Source organism: Mustela nivalis, assembly GCF_964662115.1.
Source record: "Mustela nivalis genome assembly, chromosome: 19".
NCBI classification, from domain to species: Eukaryota; Metazoa; Chordata; class Mammalia; order Carnivora; family Mustelidae; genus Mustela; species Mustela nivalis.
Genome location: NC_139038.1, coordinates 9,149,315 through 9,169,110, shown reverse-complemented (window position 1 = coordinate 9,169,110; position 19,796 = coordinate 9,149,315). Strand labels below are relative to the sequence as shown.

Below are 19,796 nucleotides of genomic sequence, written 5' to 3'. Positions count from 1 at the left end.
CCCCCCTCTCTCTCTGCCTGCCTCTCTGCCCACTTGTGATCTCTCTGTTAAATAAATAAATAAAATCTTAAAAAAAAATAAAGTACTGTAGATTTTCAAAACATCCTATCACCTAGAGGTTGAACATATATTTCCAGGTACGTACGTATGTATTTATTTATTTTGAACAGATTTTATTTATTTGACAGAGATCACAAGTAGATAGAGAAGCAGACAGAAAGAGGAAGGGAAGCAGGTTCCCTGCTGAGCAGAGAGCCCGATGTCAGGCTTGATCCCAGGAACCTGGGATCATGACCTGAGCTGAAGGCAGAGGCTTTAACCCACTGAGCCCACCCAGTTGCCCCTATTTCCAGGTTTTTAAAAAATATTGTATTTATTTATTTGAGAGAGAGAGAGAGAGCAAAGGTAGAATCTCAAGCAGACTTGGCGGCTGAGCACAGAGCCCTAGACACGGGGCTTGATCTCACAGTGCTGATATCTGGACCAGAGCCAAAAACCAAGAGTAGGATGCTCAACTGACTGTGCCACCCAGGTGCCCCCAAATGATCATTTTCTAAACGATCCTTCCTCCTATGGTAGTGTTCTACTGTAAGGAAACTTCTTCCCTTTCATGGAAAAATATTTCCATTTTTGTGTTTTTATGCATTGTCAGAATGGATGCCCTTGGACTCTTACTTTATTCTTACTTCGATGTGGAGTCCTTGTTGTCCTCATTCATTTGATGCACAGTTGTCGCCAGCTTGGCCAGTGGGACCACCTCCCCACCCCCCATTCAATTTGGCTTGTGTCCTTTTGACACGTCCTCATCATTTTGTGATCATTTATTTTTTTGCCATAACAAGATACTCCAGATTGATCTTGTCCTTTCCCGGCCCTTGCTCTGGAATCCACCAGTCCTCCAAGGAGCCCTGGGTCCCCCAGGTACAAAGGATTAGCATTTAGAGACCAGTATCTGGGCTCTTAAGGAATTTCAAGGAAAACACTCTGGGGTGGTGGCTCCGCCTTTGGTGATTTTGGCCACCAGGAGGCAGCACTTCTCGGAAAAATGCAAAAGACCCAGAATCTGGGCTAGTTGGGGAGATTGGGGGCTGGACTGGCCAGTCTCCTCCATGGTCCTTTTTCTGGAAAGGGGGACACACAAATTTACTAGCACTTCAAGTGCATACACTCCTCCGCCCTCACCCCCTCCCCATTTTCTTCCTGTCTTGTTTTTTGTTTGTAAACTCTAAGCCCAAAGTGGAGCTTAAACCCACCACCCTGAGATCAAGAATCACATGTCCCCCCAGCCGACCCAGCCAGTTGTCCCCTGTCCTTTTATCCTGGATCCTTCTCGAAGGGGTTGGTTCTGGGGCATAGAGGGAGAGGGCATGGATCCCAAGGTTTCAAGGAGGCCCTCATTTCTAGTCCCCAGCCCACCCCACCCTATTTCCAGCACAGTCCACAAACACAGTTGTGAGCTACAAGCGTGGAGAGGCCCCTTCCCCAGAGGGCCACCACTCCTAAGACAGAGTGTCTCCAACTAGCTGTTCTTCGGGGCCACGGGCCACAGCTGGCTCCCTTTCTCTGACCCTGGTAGGTAGGTTAAAAAGAAAACCACAGGCCCCAAAAGGCATCACTTGTGTTAAGGACCCAGGTCAGTAAACCAAGATTTAATACCTAATCTATCTGCAATTTCAACCCCTCAGAAATGTAATGTTTTTTTTTTAAGTATTTATTTATTTATTTTTAAGATTTTATTTATTTATTTGACAGAGAAAGATCACAAGTAGGCAGAGAGGCAGGCAGAGAGAGAGAGAGAGGAGGAAGCAAGCTCCCCGCTGAGCAGAGAGCCCGATGCGGGACTCGATCCCAGGACCCCGAGATCATGACCCGAGCCAAAGGCAGCGGCTTAACCCACTGAGCCACCCAGGCACCCCAAGTATTTACTTATTTTTAAGATTTATTTTAGAGACAGTGAGAGAGACTGCGGGGGGCGGGGGGCATGGGCAGAGGGAGAGAGAGACTTTCAAGCAGGCTCCCGCTGAACCCGGAGCCTGATGTGGGGCTTAACCTCACTATGCTGAGATCGGGATCCAAGCTGAAACCGAGTCAGAGATTCAACAGATGGAACCATCCAGGCACCCCAAAAGATTTATTTATTTATTTTATAGAGAAAGCACATGGGAGGGAGGGGCCGAGGGAGAGAAGCAGACTCCCTGCATAGAGCTGGACCTGGGTCTCAGTCCCATGACCCTGAGATCATGACCTCCTGAGTTGAAATCAAGAGTCAGACACCTAACCTACTGAGCCACCCAGGCACCCCAGAAATGTAACCTCTAACCAGCCAACCTAGGACTTTCCTGCACTAGGGTCAGCACTAAAACGTTTACTGAAAGATCTTATCCGTTCCCCTGTGGAGGGCGACCTGTTCTACTCCCTGTGTTTATTTTTTAAAAGATTTTATTTATTTGAAAAAGAGAGAGAGCATGAGCGGGGCAGGGGGAGAAGGAGAGAGGGAGAGGGAGAGAGACAAACACACCCACACTGACCACAGAGCCCGACTCAGAACCTGGTCCCAGGACCCTGAGATGATGACCCGAGCCAAAGTCAGACACTTAGCTCTCTAAGCCACCCAGGTGCCCCTTCCTCTCTATTTTCTTTTATTAAGATTTTATTCGTTTATTTGACAGACAGAGATCATAATTACGCAGAGAGGCAAGCGGGGGATGGGGGAAAGCAGGCTCCCTGCTGAGCAGAGAGCCCGATGCGGGGCTCGATCCCAGGACCCTGAGACCATGACCCAAGCCAAAGGCAGAGGCTTCAACCCACTAAGCCACTCAGGCACCCCACTTCCTCTCTATTTTTAAAAACCTTTCATTTTCTGTGGCCCTTTGGGGTTCCCCTTTACCTGTTAGACGGTGTGCTGCATGATTCATGAACCAAATAATAAAGCCAATTAGCTCTTTAAAACTTCCCGAGTAGGGGTGCCTGGCTGGCTCAGTCAGTGGTGCATGTGATTCTTGATCCTGGGGTTGTAAGTTCGAGCCCCCCGTTCGGTATAGAGATCACTTAAAAATAAAATCTTTGGGGCACCTGAATGGCTCAGTCGGTTAAGCATCCAACTGCGTTTTGACTAAGGTCAAGATCTCCTGGGTGGTGGGATCCAGCCCACCTGATTCTGTATCAGATTCCGCACTCAGCTGTTTAAGCTACTTAAATCTACGGTTTCATTACTTCAGAAGTAAGCATTTGCAAGCGAGTCCACACGCCTGTCCCTAGGGATTAGGTGCCATTAATTTTTTATTTTTATTTTTAGGTCATCTCCACACCCAGCGTGGGGCTCAAACTCATGACCCTGAAATGAAGCGTCCCGTGCGCCACTGAGCCAGCTAGGCGCCCCAGTGCTGTTAATCTGTACAGTTCTCCCACCAGGACTGATAGAGTAGCCCTCTGACCCCCCTTCTCTAGTCCTACCCCTATCCAACCAGAGTCCCCCAGACCACCCCATGCACCTTCCCAGCTCCCTAAACTCCCACCCTCACTCTTGGGGAACTGAGATCCAGCACCTATGAGCCCTCCGGGCTTTTCTCCCAAGCGCGCCTAGTCCCCTCTCTTCGCCTCTGTTCACACAGCTGCCTCCACCTAAGCTGACCTCCCCTCTTATCTCCTGTAAAATTGAGCAACGACCCCTAAAATTCCCTGGTCTCCTAACGAGCCCTTCTCCTGTTCTCTCCCTGCCACCCCGGATCAGTCCTCCCCACCCTCCAATCAAGACCTTTCTCCCCCGGAGACCTGGGACCACTCTTAACTCCCTCGATGGGCCGGCAAAGGGCTAACACATGGCAGCGGGAGTAGGGAAGGGGCAAGACGGTCCGCCCACGCTTGTTCGATGTAACTTGAACACAGATCACTTGGGGAGAGAATCAAACACCAGATTCTGACTTGGTAGATCCGGGGTGGGACGGGGAGTCTGCCGTTCTAACAAGCTCCCAGGTGATGCGAAGCCGCTAGGTGGGGGACTGGCCCACTGATTGGTTGGGGAAAGGAGGCGCGTGGGAGCCCAGGTGCAGGGGGCGTCATGAGGATATAAGATGGCTGGGGGGGGGGTGGTGGTACCCGGGCGTTACCAGGGAGGTGATGGGAGCAGCCATGGACCTGAGCTGTGGGGTCTTCATCTGCTTTCTGCTCTTGGGAGGCACGGAGCTATGCTACTCGCAGACCATCTGGAGCGGTGAGACCAGCTCCCTGTTGCCCTCTAGGCCCCCCGTGGTGGTGGAGTGTCTGGAGGCCCAGCTGGTGGTCACTGTCAGCAAAGACCTTTTCGGTACTGGGAAGCTCGTCCGGCCTGCAGACCTCACCCTGGGTCCGGAGAACTGTGAGCCCCTGGTCTCCGCGGACATGGAGGATGTGGTCAGGTTTGAGGTCGGGCTGCATGAGTGTGGCAATGGGGTGCAGGTGAGACTTGGCCCCCTTGGTGGCTGTGGGGAGTGTGGACATAGGGCCAGGGAGGGAGGGGACTGGGTTGGAGCCCTCTGTCTTGCTGGGGGCGGGGAGCCGCTGAGGCTTAAAGTTTGGGATCGGTGGGTGGGTTGAAAGTGGGGGGTGGTTGAAAGTGCTCGCCTCTAGTGACGGGAGGCAGGTAGGTGGGGTGGAGGCCAGAGACAGCCGTGCACTTGGGGCCAGACGGGGCATCCCCCACTCTGATTCCTGAGAGTCCCTGAACCCCTGGAAGGCATCCAGGAGAGATGTGGCTTTGAGGGAGAGAGCAAAGGGCTTCTTGATCACCTCTGGGTTAAGGAACCTGGGGCACAAACTGGGCCCCTGGGGGTAGCCGCAGGAAGGGGGGACACTTAATGTGGGAGGCAGGTAGGAGCTAAGTAACTCAGGCCCAAGGAGGGGCTTCCAGCGAGGCAGGGCTGGACTGGACGCAGGACCCCTAGCTGGTCCACGATTCCCTGGACCCCTTCCTGCCACCCCCCAGTCCTGGCCTCTTCTGTCCTGGGCTCTTGCCCCCCAGGCCTTGGACTCCGCTTGGCTAGGGCGTGGGCAAGCCCAGTAAGTACCGGAGGCCTTTTGGGGCTCTGATCTTCTATGCTGCCCTCCCATTCCGACCCCAGGGCTTGCCCTGAAGCTTCCTGGCTCTTGTTTCAGGAAGAGCCCAGAGAACCCCAGGGGTTATTTGAGGAATTATTCTAATTGAGTAACTCCCAAACCTTGGGCATTAAAACCATCGGAGGAGCATTTAAAAACCCCAATTCCCATCTCCTGTGCTACACCAGAGCAGCAGCCAGCCTCCGGGTGGCTCCAATACGCACCACCTGGTCACACCTTTTTCCAGGCCGGGGTCCCACATTCCTGCCAGATTATCCCTTGGGGCCACAGCAGTAGTTGGTTTGATGCCCTGAAATTCTGAACTGGGCAGACCACAAATGACGCTGCCGGTCCATCCGGGGCCCCAACTAACAGAAAGCGAAGAGTCTCCCCTACCGACTGCGTGGTTTGGGCAGGTCCCCTGGCGGTGGTGGGGGGAGGCTTGGAGGATGTCCGTACCGGCAGCACCTGCCTGAGCTCTTCCTGCTTCAAACCACCGCTGACCCAGTTTCCCCTTCTGTGATGGGGGTATGAGAAGTCAGAAAAGGAAGGGCAATTGGAGTCTTCACGGCTGTGGCCGTGAATTAAAAAACTCCTGGAACTTTCTGGGTTCTTCAAGATGTCTTTCTTGGCCCCAGGCCTTCCCCGCCAGCCTTCCACCCCCAAAAGAAAACGGTGTTGAGATGGGGATGGCAGCCTGGGACGGGGAGCCTGTGCCCGAGACCGCTGGCCGGTGGGCACCGTTTGGGTCTGACACAGCCCATCCAAACCCCTTGGGGTGGCATAATTTTGGGGTTGGGGGGCGGTAAATGGAGGTTCAAGGGTGGGACCTGGTTCAGGCTTTCCCATGAGTCCGCAGGAAGGTGGGCTTTGAGGCCAGGACCTGGGCTCTCCCCACCTCCCCTGGGCTGTGCTCCCAGCACCCTCTTACTGTGTGGTGAGCCGGTGATGCTGGTGGGGTTAACCCCTCCCGTTCCGTTCAGGTGACCGACAGCGCTCTGGTGTACACCACCTTCCTGCTCCACAGCCCCCGCCCTGCGGGAAACCTGTCCATCCTGAGGACTAACCGTGCCGAGATTCCCATTGAGTGCCACTATCCCAGGTGAGTGTGGGCCGGGGCCCTTCCCATCATCAGCGTCTGGCAGCCTGACTGCGAAGGGTCTAAGTCAGTCCTTAGGTTGAGGTCACTGCCCTCTGCCCCAGGAGGGGGCGGTGAGCCTGTGAAGTCCACCTGGAGCCTCTGAAATGCGGCCGGGTTGCCGCCCCCTCTTGGAAGCTGCAGGGCTGCCCAGCCCAGGGCCATCTTAAAGTTCAAAGTTGGAAGTTCAGGGAAAAAAACTCCGTGCAGGGGCACCTGGGTAGCTCAGTGGGTTAAACCCTCTGCCTTCAGCTCAGGTCATGATCTCAGGGTCCTGGGATGAAGCCCCCGCATCGCATCAGGCTCTCTGCTCAGCAGGGAACCTGCTTCCTCCTCTCTTTCTGCCTGCCTCTCTGCCTACTTGCGATCTGTCAAATGAAATATTAAGCAAAACAAAACAAAACAAAACCCCGCACAGGGGGTGGTTCAAGGTTTGGGTGATCACAGCCCACTGGCTTCCCCCAACACATGCATTCAGGTGAGGGAAATCCATCAAGTTTTAACAGGGAGGGCTCGATGCCTCAGACCCAAAATCTGAGCCTCTGGGGTTAACCCTGATCAGCCGATCTGGGTCTAGAGGCCCAACTCCGAACTCCGGTGTATCGCATTTTCATGCCTCAGCTGCGGTGGGTGGCCTCACACATCGCAGGTGTGGAGTTCGGAGGGCCGAGGGGTGGGCTCAGACTTCTGTGTCTGTTCCGTGGCCTTGGACTCGCTGCCTGGGTGGACCCCAGCTGAGGACTCTGCCGTGAGGTAGAAACGAGAGACACGCCCCAACTCCATGGAAGCCGGATGGGGTGAGCGCGGGACCGGGGTAGACGGCTGCTCTTCTCCACAGGCACAGGAACGTGAGCAGCCAGGCCATCCTGCCCACCTGGGTGCCCTTTAGGACCACAATGCTCTCAGAGGAGAAGCTGGTTTTCTCCCTCCGCCTGATGGAGGGTAAGCAGGGAGGGCCGGCAGGGAGGGGGGTTGGCAGAGAGGCCTCTGGTGGTCTCACCCCGGACTGTGTGCCTTTCAGAGGACTGGGGCTCTGAGAAGCGGTCCCCCACCTTCCAGCTGGGAGACGTAGCCTACCTCCAGGCCGAAGTCCACACTGGTAGCCACGTGCCACTGCGACTGTTTGTGGACCACTGCGTGGCCACGCTGACACCAGACCGGAGTGTCTCCCCTCGTCACACCATCGTGGACTTCCACGGGTGAGGGCCGGGCCACCTCCCTAGGGAGCCTTTAGAGCAACCTGATCTCTACCATCTTCCTCAGCACCTGACTCCTGTCCCTTCTCTTCAAAGCTGTCTTGTGGATGGTCTCTCTGATGCCTCTTCGTCCTTCAAAGAGCCCAGACCCAGGCCAGAGACACTGCAGTTTACAGTGGACATGTTCCACTTTGCTAATGACTCCAGAAACATGGTAATGAACCTTCAAAAAATAACTGTGTGTGGGGGGGCGCGCAGTTGGCTGGTTCAGTGGGTAGAGCATGTGACTCTTGATCTCAGTGCTGTAAGTTCAAGCCCCATGCTGGGTGTGGCGCCTGCTCTGGGGGCGGGGACTTGGAGTAAGATTGGGTCACAGGGCAGCCTGACCAGCCTTACTGTGGGTCATCACCTACCTCCTTTAGCAAGGACTTGATAGCTCTGTCCCTGTCCCTGTTCCAAAACTCTGAATTCCGCAGATAAAGTTGTGGGCTCTAGTGAGATCTTCAAGGAAGAATGGGTGGTGGAAACCCATGAAAGGTGGAGAGAATCTGGGGTCTTAGAACAAACCAGGGGAGGAGCTGATGGCTCAGATGAAGTGAGGACCACCCACTGTGGCATTTGGGGGCCAGGTCACTAACCTAGTTTTTGCCAGGGTGCATAGGGCCGGAAGCCAGATGGAAGGGTTGAGAAAAACAGGTGTCAGCCTTCCTGGAGTTTTCTGGAAGGGCAAGGAAAGCAGATATGAATTTCTTTTCTTACAGTAGTCTCTCGAACTTGATCATCAACTAGACTAGTGACTTCTTGAAACTGGAGTGCATCAGCAGCATCTGGGGGGGGGGGTCCTGAAATACATTGGGCCCCATCCCTAGGACTTGGTTCTGTGTTCCTAACACATCTCCAGGTGTTGCTGATGTTGCTGCTCTGGGAACCACCCTTTGAACTGCTAAGCTAGAAAGCCCAGCCTGAAACTTGGGGGGTAGAGGGGGAGGGAGCTAAAGTGTGGACTGCTTCTGATGGCTGGGGCAGGAAGCACAGGTAGGGCTGGTCTCTAGCCAGAAAGTGCTGGTAAAATTTTACAAATAAAAATCAAGTAGATCTTAGTTTCCTGAGCTAGGAGCAGTGGATGCAAATTTGGAATTGCTAGTCAGAAAGTGATTGGAGCAGGGATTTTTTTTTTTCCCCCCTAAATTCTGGTTCTGTACTAAGCACCTGGAAAGGTCATATAATCCTGTATCTTCACGGATTTGCGGTAAGGACTAGCATCCCTTTTCTAATTTATAATGGAAATCCTCATGTGATGAAAGAATCTTACAGCAAATACCTATACACCTATCATCTAGATTTCTACCATTAGACTAGTGAATGAATGACTGTAAAATATTCTTTCACTTGGAAATGATCAAAAACTACTTAAGCTCCTAGGGGACTCTAATACACAGCTGGGGTTACAAACCACTAAACCAAAGGCTCGTATGGCTGAGGGGCATTAAGGGACGAACACAGTGAATTTGTAGAGAACACTGAAACTGCCCCCCCCACCCTGCCCCAGTTCTGTCCTGAGAACAGGAAGTTGGATACAGATGGGTTAACAGGAAGGGTGTGAATCAAGGCTATTGGGGAGATGCCCAGAAGCTCCTGATGGGTTGGGTGGGGCTGGGGATCAAGGGCAGATTGTCCTGATCAAGGGTCCTGATCCTCCAGATCATCGACCTTGTATGTCCTATGGGAGAGGACCCTAGTTGGGGTAGGGAGTGCACCTGACTTCAGAGGTGTCCTAGTGGGGAGGAGAAAGGGGATAAGGTTTCATGTGGGTGGTGGTCGGCACAGGTGCAACCTGAGCTGGTATCTGCATCTCTAGGGATTTGGGGGCGAGGGGAGGGGCAGGGCACCAGAGACCAGAGGATGATGCTGATCGATGGAAGGTAGCCTGAGTTCTGGGAAGATTCTCCCAATAGGTGGGGTGGTTTGGCTGACTGTGTCGCAGGCACAGAAGTAAACCTTGATTCAAGAGGAGCAGAGAACCATTTCAGAGTCCTAGGCCTCAGTTAACATCAAATGTGCTAGGAAGAAGCTTGAAGATAAAAGCAGTGGTTTCCTGAAATAAGGATTTTTTTTTTTTTTTTAAAGATCTTGTTTATTTGAGAGATCAAGGAGGAAGCAGGCTCCCTGCTGAGCAGAGAGCCCGATGCCGGGCTCAATTCCAGGACTCTGGGATCATGACCTGAGGCTTTAACCCACTGAGCCACCCAGGCACCTCTGAAGTAAGGATTCTAAGGGACCCAAGAGCCCTCTGCTGGGGCAGATAGAAAGCTGGTGGCCTGGGGTGCCTGGCTGGCTCACTTGGTGGGATGTAGGACTCTTGACCTTGGGGTTGAGTTCTAAGCCTCATGTTGGGTGTAGAGTTCACTTTAAAAGTTTAAAAAATAATAATTAAAAAAGCCGGAGGCTAAAAGTACATCCTCCCTTTTGTTCAAATTCCTGAAGTGGCTTCCCTGCTGGCGCGCTCAGCCACTAGGTGGTGGCCAAGGTTTGTGGCTCTGCAGAAGACTTCAGAGAAGGTGGTAGAACTTCTGTGCCCTTGGGTTGGCAGAGGGGTGCCAAGACAGTACCTGGAGGATGAAGGGGGGAAACCTCTGCCTGGGGATGCCTCTGCCAAGATTTTATCTGATTTTTATTCCGTGATCCCACCCAGGTCATAGGGCAGTAAGTGACTGGATGGAATTTGGGGAAGAAGGTTGTGTGTATAAAGCTGGTGGGTTGCAATCTAGAATCTGATCAGCTATTTGCTCAAATCTGGACAGCTTCTCCTCTGACTGTCTACTCCTGTCTCTAAAATAACCAGTAACTCTGGGGGGAGTTCCAAAGCACAGCTTCCTCAAGTCACTGGTGCAGCTTAGAATTCCACAAGAAACCACTCTCTTGCCTCTAGATCTATATCACGTGCCATCTGAAGGTCACTCTGGCAGACCGAGTCCCGGACCAGCTAAACAAAGCCTGTTCCTTTATCAAGTCCAGCAGGAGGTGAGGGATAGACTGAGACATGGGGGTGGAAAGCCCGAGTGGCCTCCCTGGGGTCTGTTCCCCTTTTATGTACATCAGCAGCTTGCTGCTTCCTGAGGGCAACTTCCTTTCTCCCCCTGCTCAGGTGGTCCCCCGTAGAAGGCACTGCTGACATCTGTCGCTGTTGTAACAAAGGCAGCTGTGGCCTTCTAGGCCGTTCCAGGAGGCTGTCCCGTCTAGAGAGAAGGGGACGCAAGTCTGCTTCCCAAACCCGAAATCGCAGGCATGGTAGGTGTTAGGACCCCTCTGAGGCTCTTACCTTCCCCTCTGTCTAGGGTACCTGCTGTCCCGGCAGGGGGACATTCCTCCTTGGTGCCTCCTCATTGCTGGGAAGCTGATCTGGGCTTCCTTACATAGAAACCTTGGGGGGCTTATGGGAGGCTCAACCCCCACCCCAGCATCAGCCAGGGGTTCGGAGTAGGGTGTGATCTGCAGTGTGGGGAGATAGCACAGCTTTTAGAGGAAAACCTAGTTTGATCTGCTGAAACAGAGCAAAACCCTCAATCTGACCCTGCTTTGGGACTAAGGTGACCCTTAGGTGTCCTGTGTCTTTCAGTGACCGAAGAAGCGGAGATCACCGTGGGGCCTCTGATCTTCCTGGGAAAGGCTGGTGATCCTGGGGCGGAGGGGTCCACGTCCCCTCACGCCTCTGTCATGCTGGGCTTGAGCCTGGCCACGGTGCTCTCCCTGACACTGGCTACCCTCGTCCTGGTCCTTTCCCGGAGGCGCCGCGCTGCTTCCCGCTCTGTGATTTGCCCTGTGTCTGTTCCCCAATAAAAGAAGAAAGTGAGCTCTGGGGTGTGGTGTGGTGATGTCATAGAGGGGGGAGGGGGGCAGACGGGAGAATAGTACCGTGGGCTCAAGTAGCACCCTCCAGCAAGGACTGCTGTGTCTGGCGTGGGCCGGTCTGTCTGCAGAGGAGAGGCCGGACTGGGTGGTGAAGGCAAGATTGCTTCTCCCTGGCTTTGGGCAACAGGGCCTTCCTGGGAGCGGGGCTCCCCTTTCCAGGTGACCATCATCCTGTGGTTCCAAGGAGGTCAAGATGTCAGCTACTGGGGACAAAAGCGGGGCGGTGGGCCTTGCCAGCCTGGCTTTTGAGCTAGCAGAGGGCCCGGTGTGTCTCTGGACCCCGTGCACCCGAGATGGGGTTGAGGTGGGGCAGAATGGACAGTCAGCTTCTCTAGGGACAGCAGGCTGGAGACCCAGAGGTGACCGAGTCCAGGGCAGTGGTCTGGACAGTGGTCAGCTTGGGCCCGAGCCTGCCATAGGGGAGCATGTCTGGGAGGTAGGGTGAATGGGAGTGGGCTGTGGGCAAGTCCTCTCCTCTGAGGTAGGGTCCTCAGATGGCCTGAGCCCTGCCTGAAGCTTCCTGTCACTGGGGGGAGCTGCTTTCCCCTCCTAGGCCCCAGGGGTGCCCGAGCAGCTTGTGGACCCCTCTCCAGGGCAGGAGGGGCGGGGATCCTCTTCCTCTGACAGCTGTGGCCCTTAGCTGGCTCCAACCTTACCCCAGACCCCAACTCCTTCTCCTGACGGGGTCAAGGGCCCCCTGACTTGAAGATCCCAGCCTTGTCAGTACCTTCTGTGAGCCTGAGGCTCGTTGGCAAAATGGGACTGGTATCTGTTGCACAGGCTTATTGGACATAAATGTACTGGAACCAAAAGGAGCTTAATTGTGCCTCTGGGATAGTTCTGTCTTTGCAGTCTGGGGCCAGGCTGAGGGCAGAGGCTCGGATGTGTTGGCAGAGGCCTAGAGACAGGTTTTGAGTACATCCAGGGCATGCTGGGGTGGCTCAGTTAAGGGTTTGCCTTCAGTTCAGGTCATGATCTTGGAGTCTTGGGATGGAGCCCCACATCAGATTCTCAGCTCCGTGGGGAGCCTGTTTCTCCCTAGGCCACTTCCCCTGCCTGTGCTCTCACTCTGTCAGTTTTTTTTTTTTTTTTTTTAAGATTTTATTTGTCAGAGAGACGGAGAGAGAGCAAGCACAGGCAGAAAGAATGGCAGGCAGAGACAGAGGGAGAAGCAAGCTCCCTGCTGAGCAAGGAGCCCGATGTGGGACTCGATCCCAGGACCCTGGGATCATGACCTGAGCCGAAGGCAGCTGCTTAACCAACTGAGCCACCCAGGCGTCCCTCTCTGTCAGATCTTTAAGGTACCTTCAGAACAAGGTTTTGTGATTCTGGGTCTGCCTTGGTTCTGGTTCTTGCCCCTCTAAGTGTGGGGTGTGAACATTCAGCGTCACCGGGCGATTAGTGGGAAGGCGGAACCTAGGGCCCCATCCCCAGATGGAATCTACATGTAAAAATCTCCAGGTAATTCGGGTGTGTTAAAGTGCAGGGGGGCGGGGGGGGGGTTTGCATCAGGAAGGAATCCTACCCCACACTCCCCCCCCCCCCTTACCCCAAGCAGATCTGGGTGTGCTATGGGAGGGAGGTAGGAGGGGGGGCTTCCCGGAGCTGGTGATCCTGGAGCAAATCCATGAAGAACCAGCAGGTCCTGGCTGGACAAAATGGGAGAGGTGGGTGCGGAGGCAGGAGAGGAAGGGTGAATACTTTCTCGTGGAAGAACGGACGGCCTGGATGCCTGTAAGGGGGGGGAGGAAGGGAGGCCTCCTAAAAAATGAGTCACAGCGTGAGAAGCCCCCGAATGGACAGTCCACGTCAAGAAGACTCTGGAACGGGGCACCTGGGGGGGCTCCGTGGGTTAAAGCCTCTACCTTCGGCTCAGGTCATGATCCCAGGGTCCTGGGATCGAGCCCCGCATCGCGCTCTCAGCCTCCTAAGGAGCCTGCTTCTTCCTCTCTCTCTCTGCCTGCCTCTCTGCCTGCATGTGATGTCTGTCTGTCTGTCACATACATAAAATCTTAAAAAAGAGACTCAGGAACAGCAGAACATGGCCTGGAGGCAGGGAAGCAGCCTGGCTCTTTGCCCCTGCTGGCCCGGCGTGGCAGGTCCCTTCATATGTGAGACACACTGTCCAGAGGCTGAGTGAGGAGGGTGCTTGATGGCCTCCTGGTTCACACAGCAGGATTCAGGGCAGGGTGGGAGGGGTGGGGGGTGGGCGATTGGGCCTGTGTCCCATCCAACTGGGCTCCACTCCTCACCTAGCCTGTTTCCTCCCACTTAGCATCACTGCGTTTCAGACGGAGTTCTCCAGCCTTCCGGGCTCTGGGGAGGAGCAATGTGGTACTTGGGGTCCCATGAAGGGACTCCGGACGTGTATCCCCGACGTGTGCTTCTCAGCCTTTAGCCCAAGATCGGCCACATGTCCATGGAGAGCCAACAGCTTAAGAGAAATTTTTGCCCCTCCCTTAGCTACCTAAGAGGTATTGAAATTTGAGCGGGAGGGTAGGGGGTTAGTGTCTTTCCCAGAATGGGAGTATTTTTTTTTTTAAGATTTTATTTATTTATTTGACAGAGAGAAATCACAAGTAGATGGAGAGGCAGGCAGAGAGAGAGGGAAGCAGGCTCCCCGCCGAGCAGAGAGCCTGATGCGGGACTCGATCCCAGGACCCTGAGATCACAACCCGAGCCAAAGGCAGACGCTTAGCTGACTGAGCCATGCAGGGCCCCCAAACCTCTGTGATTCTTGCCCTGTGAATTGCCTTACCCTGCCCACCCCCTTCCTTAGCTCAGATGTCCTGTATACTCCATGTCACCTTGGTCTTGGGGATCGCCGCATACCGGAGCGCTTCCTTCCTACAAAATGCAATCTGATTTTTCTCCCGTTCATCTCCTGTCAACCTGTAATTTACCCACGTCGGTTTGCACGCTGGGATGTCAATCGGCAGCAGGCTGAGCAAATGAGATCAGGCGGAATGGCTTCCGAAAACGGGACTGCGGGAGACATAGGCAGGGTGTTTTTTAGTTTAGACCTAAGATGATTAGATGAGGAAACTTTGCCCTCCTATACAGGGTGGGTATAACGTGACTTGACGCATGCGCCTGAAGGAAACACACCGGAGGCATACCTGGTGCTTTATGTAAATGAGGCTGGGTGGAGATTTTAGTGCTCTAACGCGGTGGGTAAAGGTGATTGTGGGTGGGTCCAGAGGTCACCGCCCCATGGGCCGTCTGCACGGAATAGAGTCAGGTTTCCCTCAAAAACATCTGGATGGTGGGACCTCTGGGTGGCTCAGTGGGTTAAAGCCTCTCCCTTCGGCTCAGGTCATTATCCCAGAGTGCTGGGATCGAGCCCCACATGGGGCCGGAAGCCTCTTCTCCCTCTCCCACTCCCCCTGCTTGTGTTCCCTCTCTATGTCTCTCTGTCAAAAAACCTTAAAAAAAAAAAAAAAAAAAAAAAGGTCAGGGTGGTCTGGGCCCCTGGGAGGTCTGGTCTGGGCAGCTGCCATCACCCCATCACCCCCCCGAGGTGTGGTTTCAGGTTTCATTTGCCTGAGCTCAGAAATAAACCAAAAGAAGGGCCCAGTAGAGTGTGGGGGGAGGTGTAAGACAAAGTTGAGTTTGAGCAGGTGCACAGTGAAAGGTCAGGTCTTGGGGTCTAACTGGTGACAAAATTCTTAGACCAGTCAGATTTGAGACCTTTTGGAGACAAGAGAATTTTCACTCCCCGCGCCCCAACCCCCCCCAACCAGCATGTGTTGGGACAGAAGGGTTCCATAAGCTACGGCTACTTCCAGGACAGAATGCCGAGGGGACTGTCCCCGGGACAACCACCCATCCGTTATCTGCCCTCCTGTTTCTGGGGCTTGCAACATCCTGGGAACTCTCATTCAACTTCTGCTGTCCTCAGAATGTACAGGAAGTGGCTATATCTGGTGGCGGGGGAGGAAGTGTGACTAGAATGTGACCCCGGATGTCAGCCCCAGCCAGTTCTAGACAGGCCTCTGCTAGGGGCGAAGCTGGCCTCGGGGCAGGGCAGGGCCGGAGAGGCCGCCTCCAGCGGTGAAGGCAGAGGGCCCTGCCTTGCAGTCTGCAGGGGAAGTCTGGGAAAGTGCAGAAAATAGCCAGCCCCTGAAGGTTGTCTGGATTTCCATTGCTTATAACCACTGTTGCCCTGATGTTTGGGGCAGCTTCCTACCTCACACATCCTGTGGCTCATTCCTTCCTGGGTTTCAAACTTTGCCTTTGGGCTTCCCGGTAGCCAGGGGGAAAAAGGACAGGAGGTTGCTAAAAGGGACCAGGCTGGGCAGGGTGGGTACAAATCATGATTGCACAAATACAAAATGAAAATGTGTCCAAGGTCCATTAACTCCTTTTGTTTTGTTTTAAAGATTTATTTATTTACTTGATAGACAGAGATCACAAGTAGGCAGATAGGCAGGCAGAGAGAGAGGGGGACGCAGGCTCCCCGCCGAGCAGAGAGCCCGATGCGGGGCTGGATCCCAAGACCCTGAGACCATGACTGGAGCCAAAGGCAGAGGCGTTAACCTCACTGAGCCACCCAGGCACCCCCCCCCCCCAGTAACTCCTTTTTTGAGGGAAACCACAAGATGTGAAAACCAGTTCAAAGGAGAATCCGAAGACTTAAAGATAATCAGGAATGTAGAAATGAATTTGCTGATAGATGCAAACTTGGTTTCCTCCAAAGGGCAGAAATCAATTGCATCTTCACAGAGGGGCTGGGAATCCTTTGCAATCATTTGCATTACTACCGGCTTTCTGCAATATACAGAATACCTTAGGGGTGCCTGGGTGGCTCCACGGGTTAAGAGGCTGCCTTTGGCTCGGATGTGATATTGGGGTCCTGGGATCGAACCTTGAGTTGGGGTCCCTGCAGAGCAGAGTCTGCTTCTCCTTATCCCTCTCCCTCCCCACTCCTCCTGCCTCCCCATCCGTGCTCTCTCTCTCTAATCTTTAAAGGGGAAAAAAAAAATGTAAAAGAGTAGGCATGGCAGGCCTTTGTAGACTCAGATAATCTGGAAGGTTGCTAGAGGACATCAAGTCGTCTTTTTGCCCATGTCTAAGACTCACACTTTTGCCTGATGGGTGTTAGATATATCAGGCATTTTTAGCAAGAGATTCTAAGCAGTCCTAGGGTCTAATGGAAGCTTTGTGGGGGAGGCTGGACACCACCAGAAAGATGACTCTGTCTCTCAGTTTGGGGGGGGCTCTTGCCCTCAGCCTTTAGGAAATCTGGCTTGTCCACACAACACCCTGAGCCCTTGAGCAACTCCGGCTCCCGAACCAGAATGCCAGAGTATTAACTTACAATGAGAACCACTGCGGCGGAGGGCAGAGGTCGAGTGAGATTGCCCAGTGTTAAAACAAACTTCTCGGATGAATTAGCTGAGTACATCCGTTCTTTCAGACTCTGCAGCAAGGGAACCAGCAAAAAGGACCAGCCAGTTCAAAACACGTTCCAAGGGGCCAGGACGGACATAAGATAATGCTTTTAGGGGGCTTCACTCCTGGGGCTGCAAAGTCATCATGCCTTTGTTGGCTGTGTAGGTCACACCTGGGGCCTGAGCGGGCACGGTTGCCCAGAGATGCCAGGTGCTGTCTATTAATCAGAAATAATGAGCCAGGCAGCTGTGGCTTCTAATCAGACAATCCCCCCCCCGAGTGTCAGATGGAAACCAATTAGCCGAGGCACCAAGCAACAAAATTCTGCCTTTCCAAGCAAAACATCAGAAAGTGCTCGAGCCCCTTAGCGGAGAGGCCGGGCCCCCGCGTCTAGCCTTTTCCCACATTTACGTTGATCTTTTCTTGTTCCCCGGGTGAGCTGGGGGCCGGTTCCAGGATTGGAACCTTCGGAAGCAGTAAAGCCTGGCCCCTGGAGTGGAGTCTGAGGACTTTCTGGGGAAGAAAAAAAAATTAAGTTTCTTTGGCTACCATCTCTCCCCATTCTGTGGCCAAGAGCCACATTCTTTCTCGGGCCACGTCATTCGCAGTTGCTAGGGAGCCTTCGGAGGCCTATGGGCGATGGCACAAGCTCCAGTCTTTGAGACATGAAAAACAACAACGACAACAAGAAAGCTCCCCTTCTGGGCAGACGGTTTTGTTAGGACAGAGAGCCAATGCCAGGAATGTGGCAGCTCCTCTCCTAGGAGCATTCTGCCTGGCATCCCTAACCTTCCCTTCTGTAGTGTGTGTATGTGTGTGTGTGTATATGGACGGGGGGGGGGAGGGGCACGCTCATATTTTTCAAGCCAAGCACACAAACAGGTGCACACTCTCTACGCTCTCTAAGTTCCTTCTTTTACTTAACAATAGCTCTTGGCCACCGTTCTATTAGCTCCTGTGACTCTTCCTCATTCTTCCAACTAATGTTCCAAGGTCATTTAACCATCCCCCTACTGCTTCCGGTCCTTTGCCACGGACATTGGTTTAAAGTTCAGTCTGCAAGTGGCCAATCCCGGATTCCCTCCTTTCTGGCTCCCCTCGGACATCCCGCTGCAGCCTCAGAATGCAGCACACTCACTCCCCGGGACCTAAAAATTTAAAGTCCATGCCCTTTCTCCCTCCCCCGCCACATTCTTCCTCTTGCTGTTGCCCTATTTCGCTTCTTTTCACGACCCAAACTCTTTATTTTTCCCAAATAAAAATAGTCTTTCTTTTCAGGTTATAAAAAAGGAAACTATTCTTTGGGACACACTCAAATGATGCAAGTAGAGGACAAAGAAATTGAAAGTCACCTGCTCTCCTGCTCATCAGACGTGACTGTGTTGGCTAGTGTCCTTCCTGGCACATCCGGTCACGGGCGACCTTACGTAAGCAGCCTCATTCTGCACATGCCGGTACAGCCTCTTCCGCCCCCTGCCCTGATGTGTGCCACACAAAGGTGGTTCTTGGAAGAGCAGGCTGCACTCCCGGACTGTACAACCTTCCCAGCCACAGACCTCTAAGTGCATCTACATGCTCGAGCCCATGATTCTTGTGGAAACCAGTCCAGTCCCCAGTGGCCTTCCTGTGGCAAAGCTGGAGGCTTGGGGGCATTTCCTGAAGACTGCAAGATATGACAGAGCCCAGAACTAGGAGGCGGGGGCCCTGGGTTCTGGAATAGGCACCCCTCCCAGCAGACTACCTTGTTGGGCCTCTCAGAAGTGTCTGTCACACTGGGGGCCGCCTTTGTGGGACATTCTTCTTGATTCTCTGCCACCACGCTCACGCCGGGCTCCCCCCACAGTCCAGCCTGCTTTCTGGACACTTCTAGCTCTCCTCTGTTCTTCAAAAGTCAGTGTTCCTTAGCCCTGGACTCACCTTTTCTTATCTTCCGTGGTCTTTCCAGGTGATCTCCATCACATTGTCCGTGACTCCCGAATCCCTATCTCTACCCAGATGTCTAGATTTGCTTGCCTCCCTACCGTACACCCAACTTGTTGACTGAAACTCCCCTCTCCCCCCTTTAAAAAAAATATTTATTTATTTGACAGAGATCACAGGTAGGCAGACAGGCAGGCAGAGGGGGAAGAGGGGGAGGAGAGAAGCAGGCTCCCTGCTGAGCAGAAAGCCTGATGCTGGGCTCGATCCCGGGACGCGGCTCGATCCCAGGACCCTGGGATCATGACCTGAGCTGAAGGCAGAAGCTTAACCCGCTGTGCCACCCAGGCGCCCCTCCCCTCCCCTTTTCTTGCCTGCGCCACCTCATGGGAACACACTCCATGCACCCAGCCTTCCCGGCTCTGTCCTACTTCCTGCTTCTGGGAAACTTCTCTACCTTGGCCTTGTCCCTGGCTCCCATACTGGTCCCATTCTTTTCAGGGTGGGAAGGCTTTTCTAATGCTTCAGACCGTTTCTTCTGTTCCACCCTCCCCACCCCCACCATGCCCCAAAGAGGCCAGTCATATTGGGCTGCTCAAGTCTGGGCTTAGACACGACCAGCTCTGCCAGTTGCTAGCTCTGCGACCTTAGACACATCGCTTAAACCGTCTCAGTGTCCCCATCTTTAAAATGAGGATAACGAGAGGGCGCCTGGCTGGCTCATTCAGTACAGTGTGTGACTCCTGATCTCAAGGTTGTGAGTTCAAGCCCCATGTGGGACGTGGAGCCTACCTTAAAAAAAAAAAAAAAAAAAAAAAAAGAGGATGATGTTAGTACCTACCTCATGGAGAGGATTTACTATGAGATGATGCATGTTTAGTGCTTGCCACATACTAGGTGCTTTGGAAATGTAGATGGTTTGGGCTCAGAATACGGAGATTCTGAGAGAAAGGAAATGTCCCCCTTCTAACCTGTAGCCACTGCTGCTCTCACCTAGTGTAAGTCACAGCTAGAAAGTCACCCTTCAGTTCTAGAAAGAGGGCTGGCATCATGGGGGAGAACCTGACTTTGGAGCCTCCCCAGACTCAAGGCTTATATCCTCAAAGTCGGGTCCTGGGTCATGAAGAGTCCTGGCCTAGGGTCCCAGAAGTGGGCCCGCCACAGGCACTCGT

The 19,796-nt window shown here is 53.5% G+C and overlaps 2 protein-coding genes across 7 annotated transcripts in view; one reads left to right on the top strand and one right to left on the bottom strand.

Annotated features, from left to right (window-relative positions):
* The window catches only part of SSC4D (scavenger receptor cysteine rich family member with 4 domains), a 32,456-nt gene extending 14,340 nt beyond the window's left edge, over positions 1-18,116 (bottom strand). For 2 of the 6 annotated variants that reach the window (XM_082712587.1, XM_082712591.1), the window contains exons 1-5: positions 10,724-10,781; positions 8,043-8,122; positions 7,818-7,959; positions 6,002-6,105; positions 5,467-5,587 (exon numbers count right to left, since the gene is read on the bottom strand). The gene's annotated coding sequence lies outside the window, so the exon portion shown is untranslated. Of the gene's footprint in view, positions 1-5,466; positions 5,588-6,001; positions 6,106-7,285; positions 7,367-7,817; positions 7,960-8,042; positions 8,123-10,723; positions 10,782-11,042; positions 11,088-14,120; positions 14,299-18,059 lie in introns of those variants that run through there. The other 4 variants (XM_082712586.1, XM_082712589.1, XM_082712588.1 and 1 more) reach the window with 4 other exon arrangements.
* ZP3 (zona pellucida glycoprotein 3) lies at positions 3,999-11,254 on the top strand. The gene is made up of 8 exons (XM_082712609.1): positions 3,999-4,434; positions 6,054-6,172; positions 7,047-7,150; positions 7,230-7,407; positions 7,501-7,618; positions 10,334-10,425; positions 10,550-10,692; positions 11,021-11,254. Exons 1-8 carry the CDS (start codon positions 4,117-4,119, stop codon positions 11,239-11,241), a joined length of 1,293 nt encoding a protein of 430 aa, XP_082568735.1. The 5' UTR covers positions 3,999-4,116; the 3' UTR covers positions 11,242-11,254.
* Positions 18,117-19,796: the final 1,680 nt, after the last annotated feature.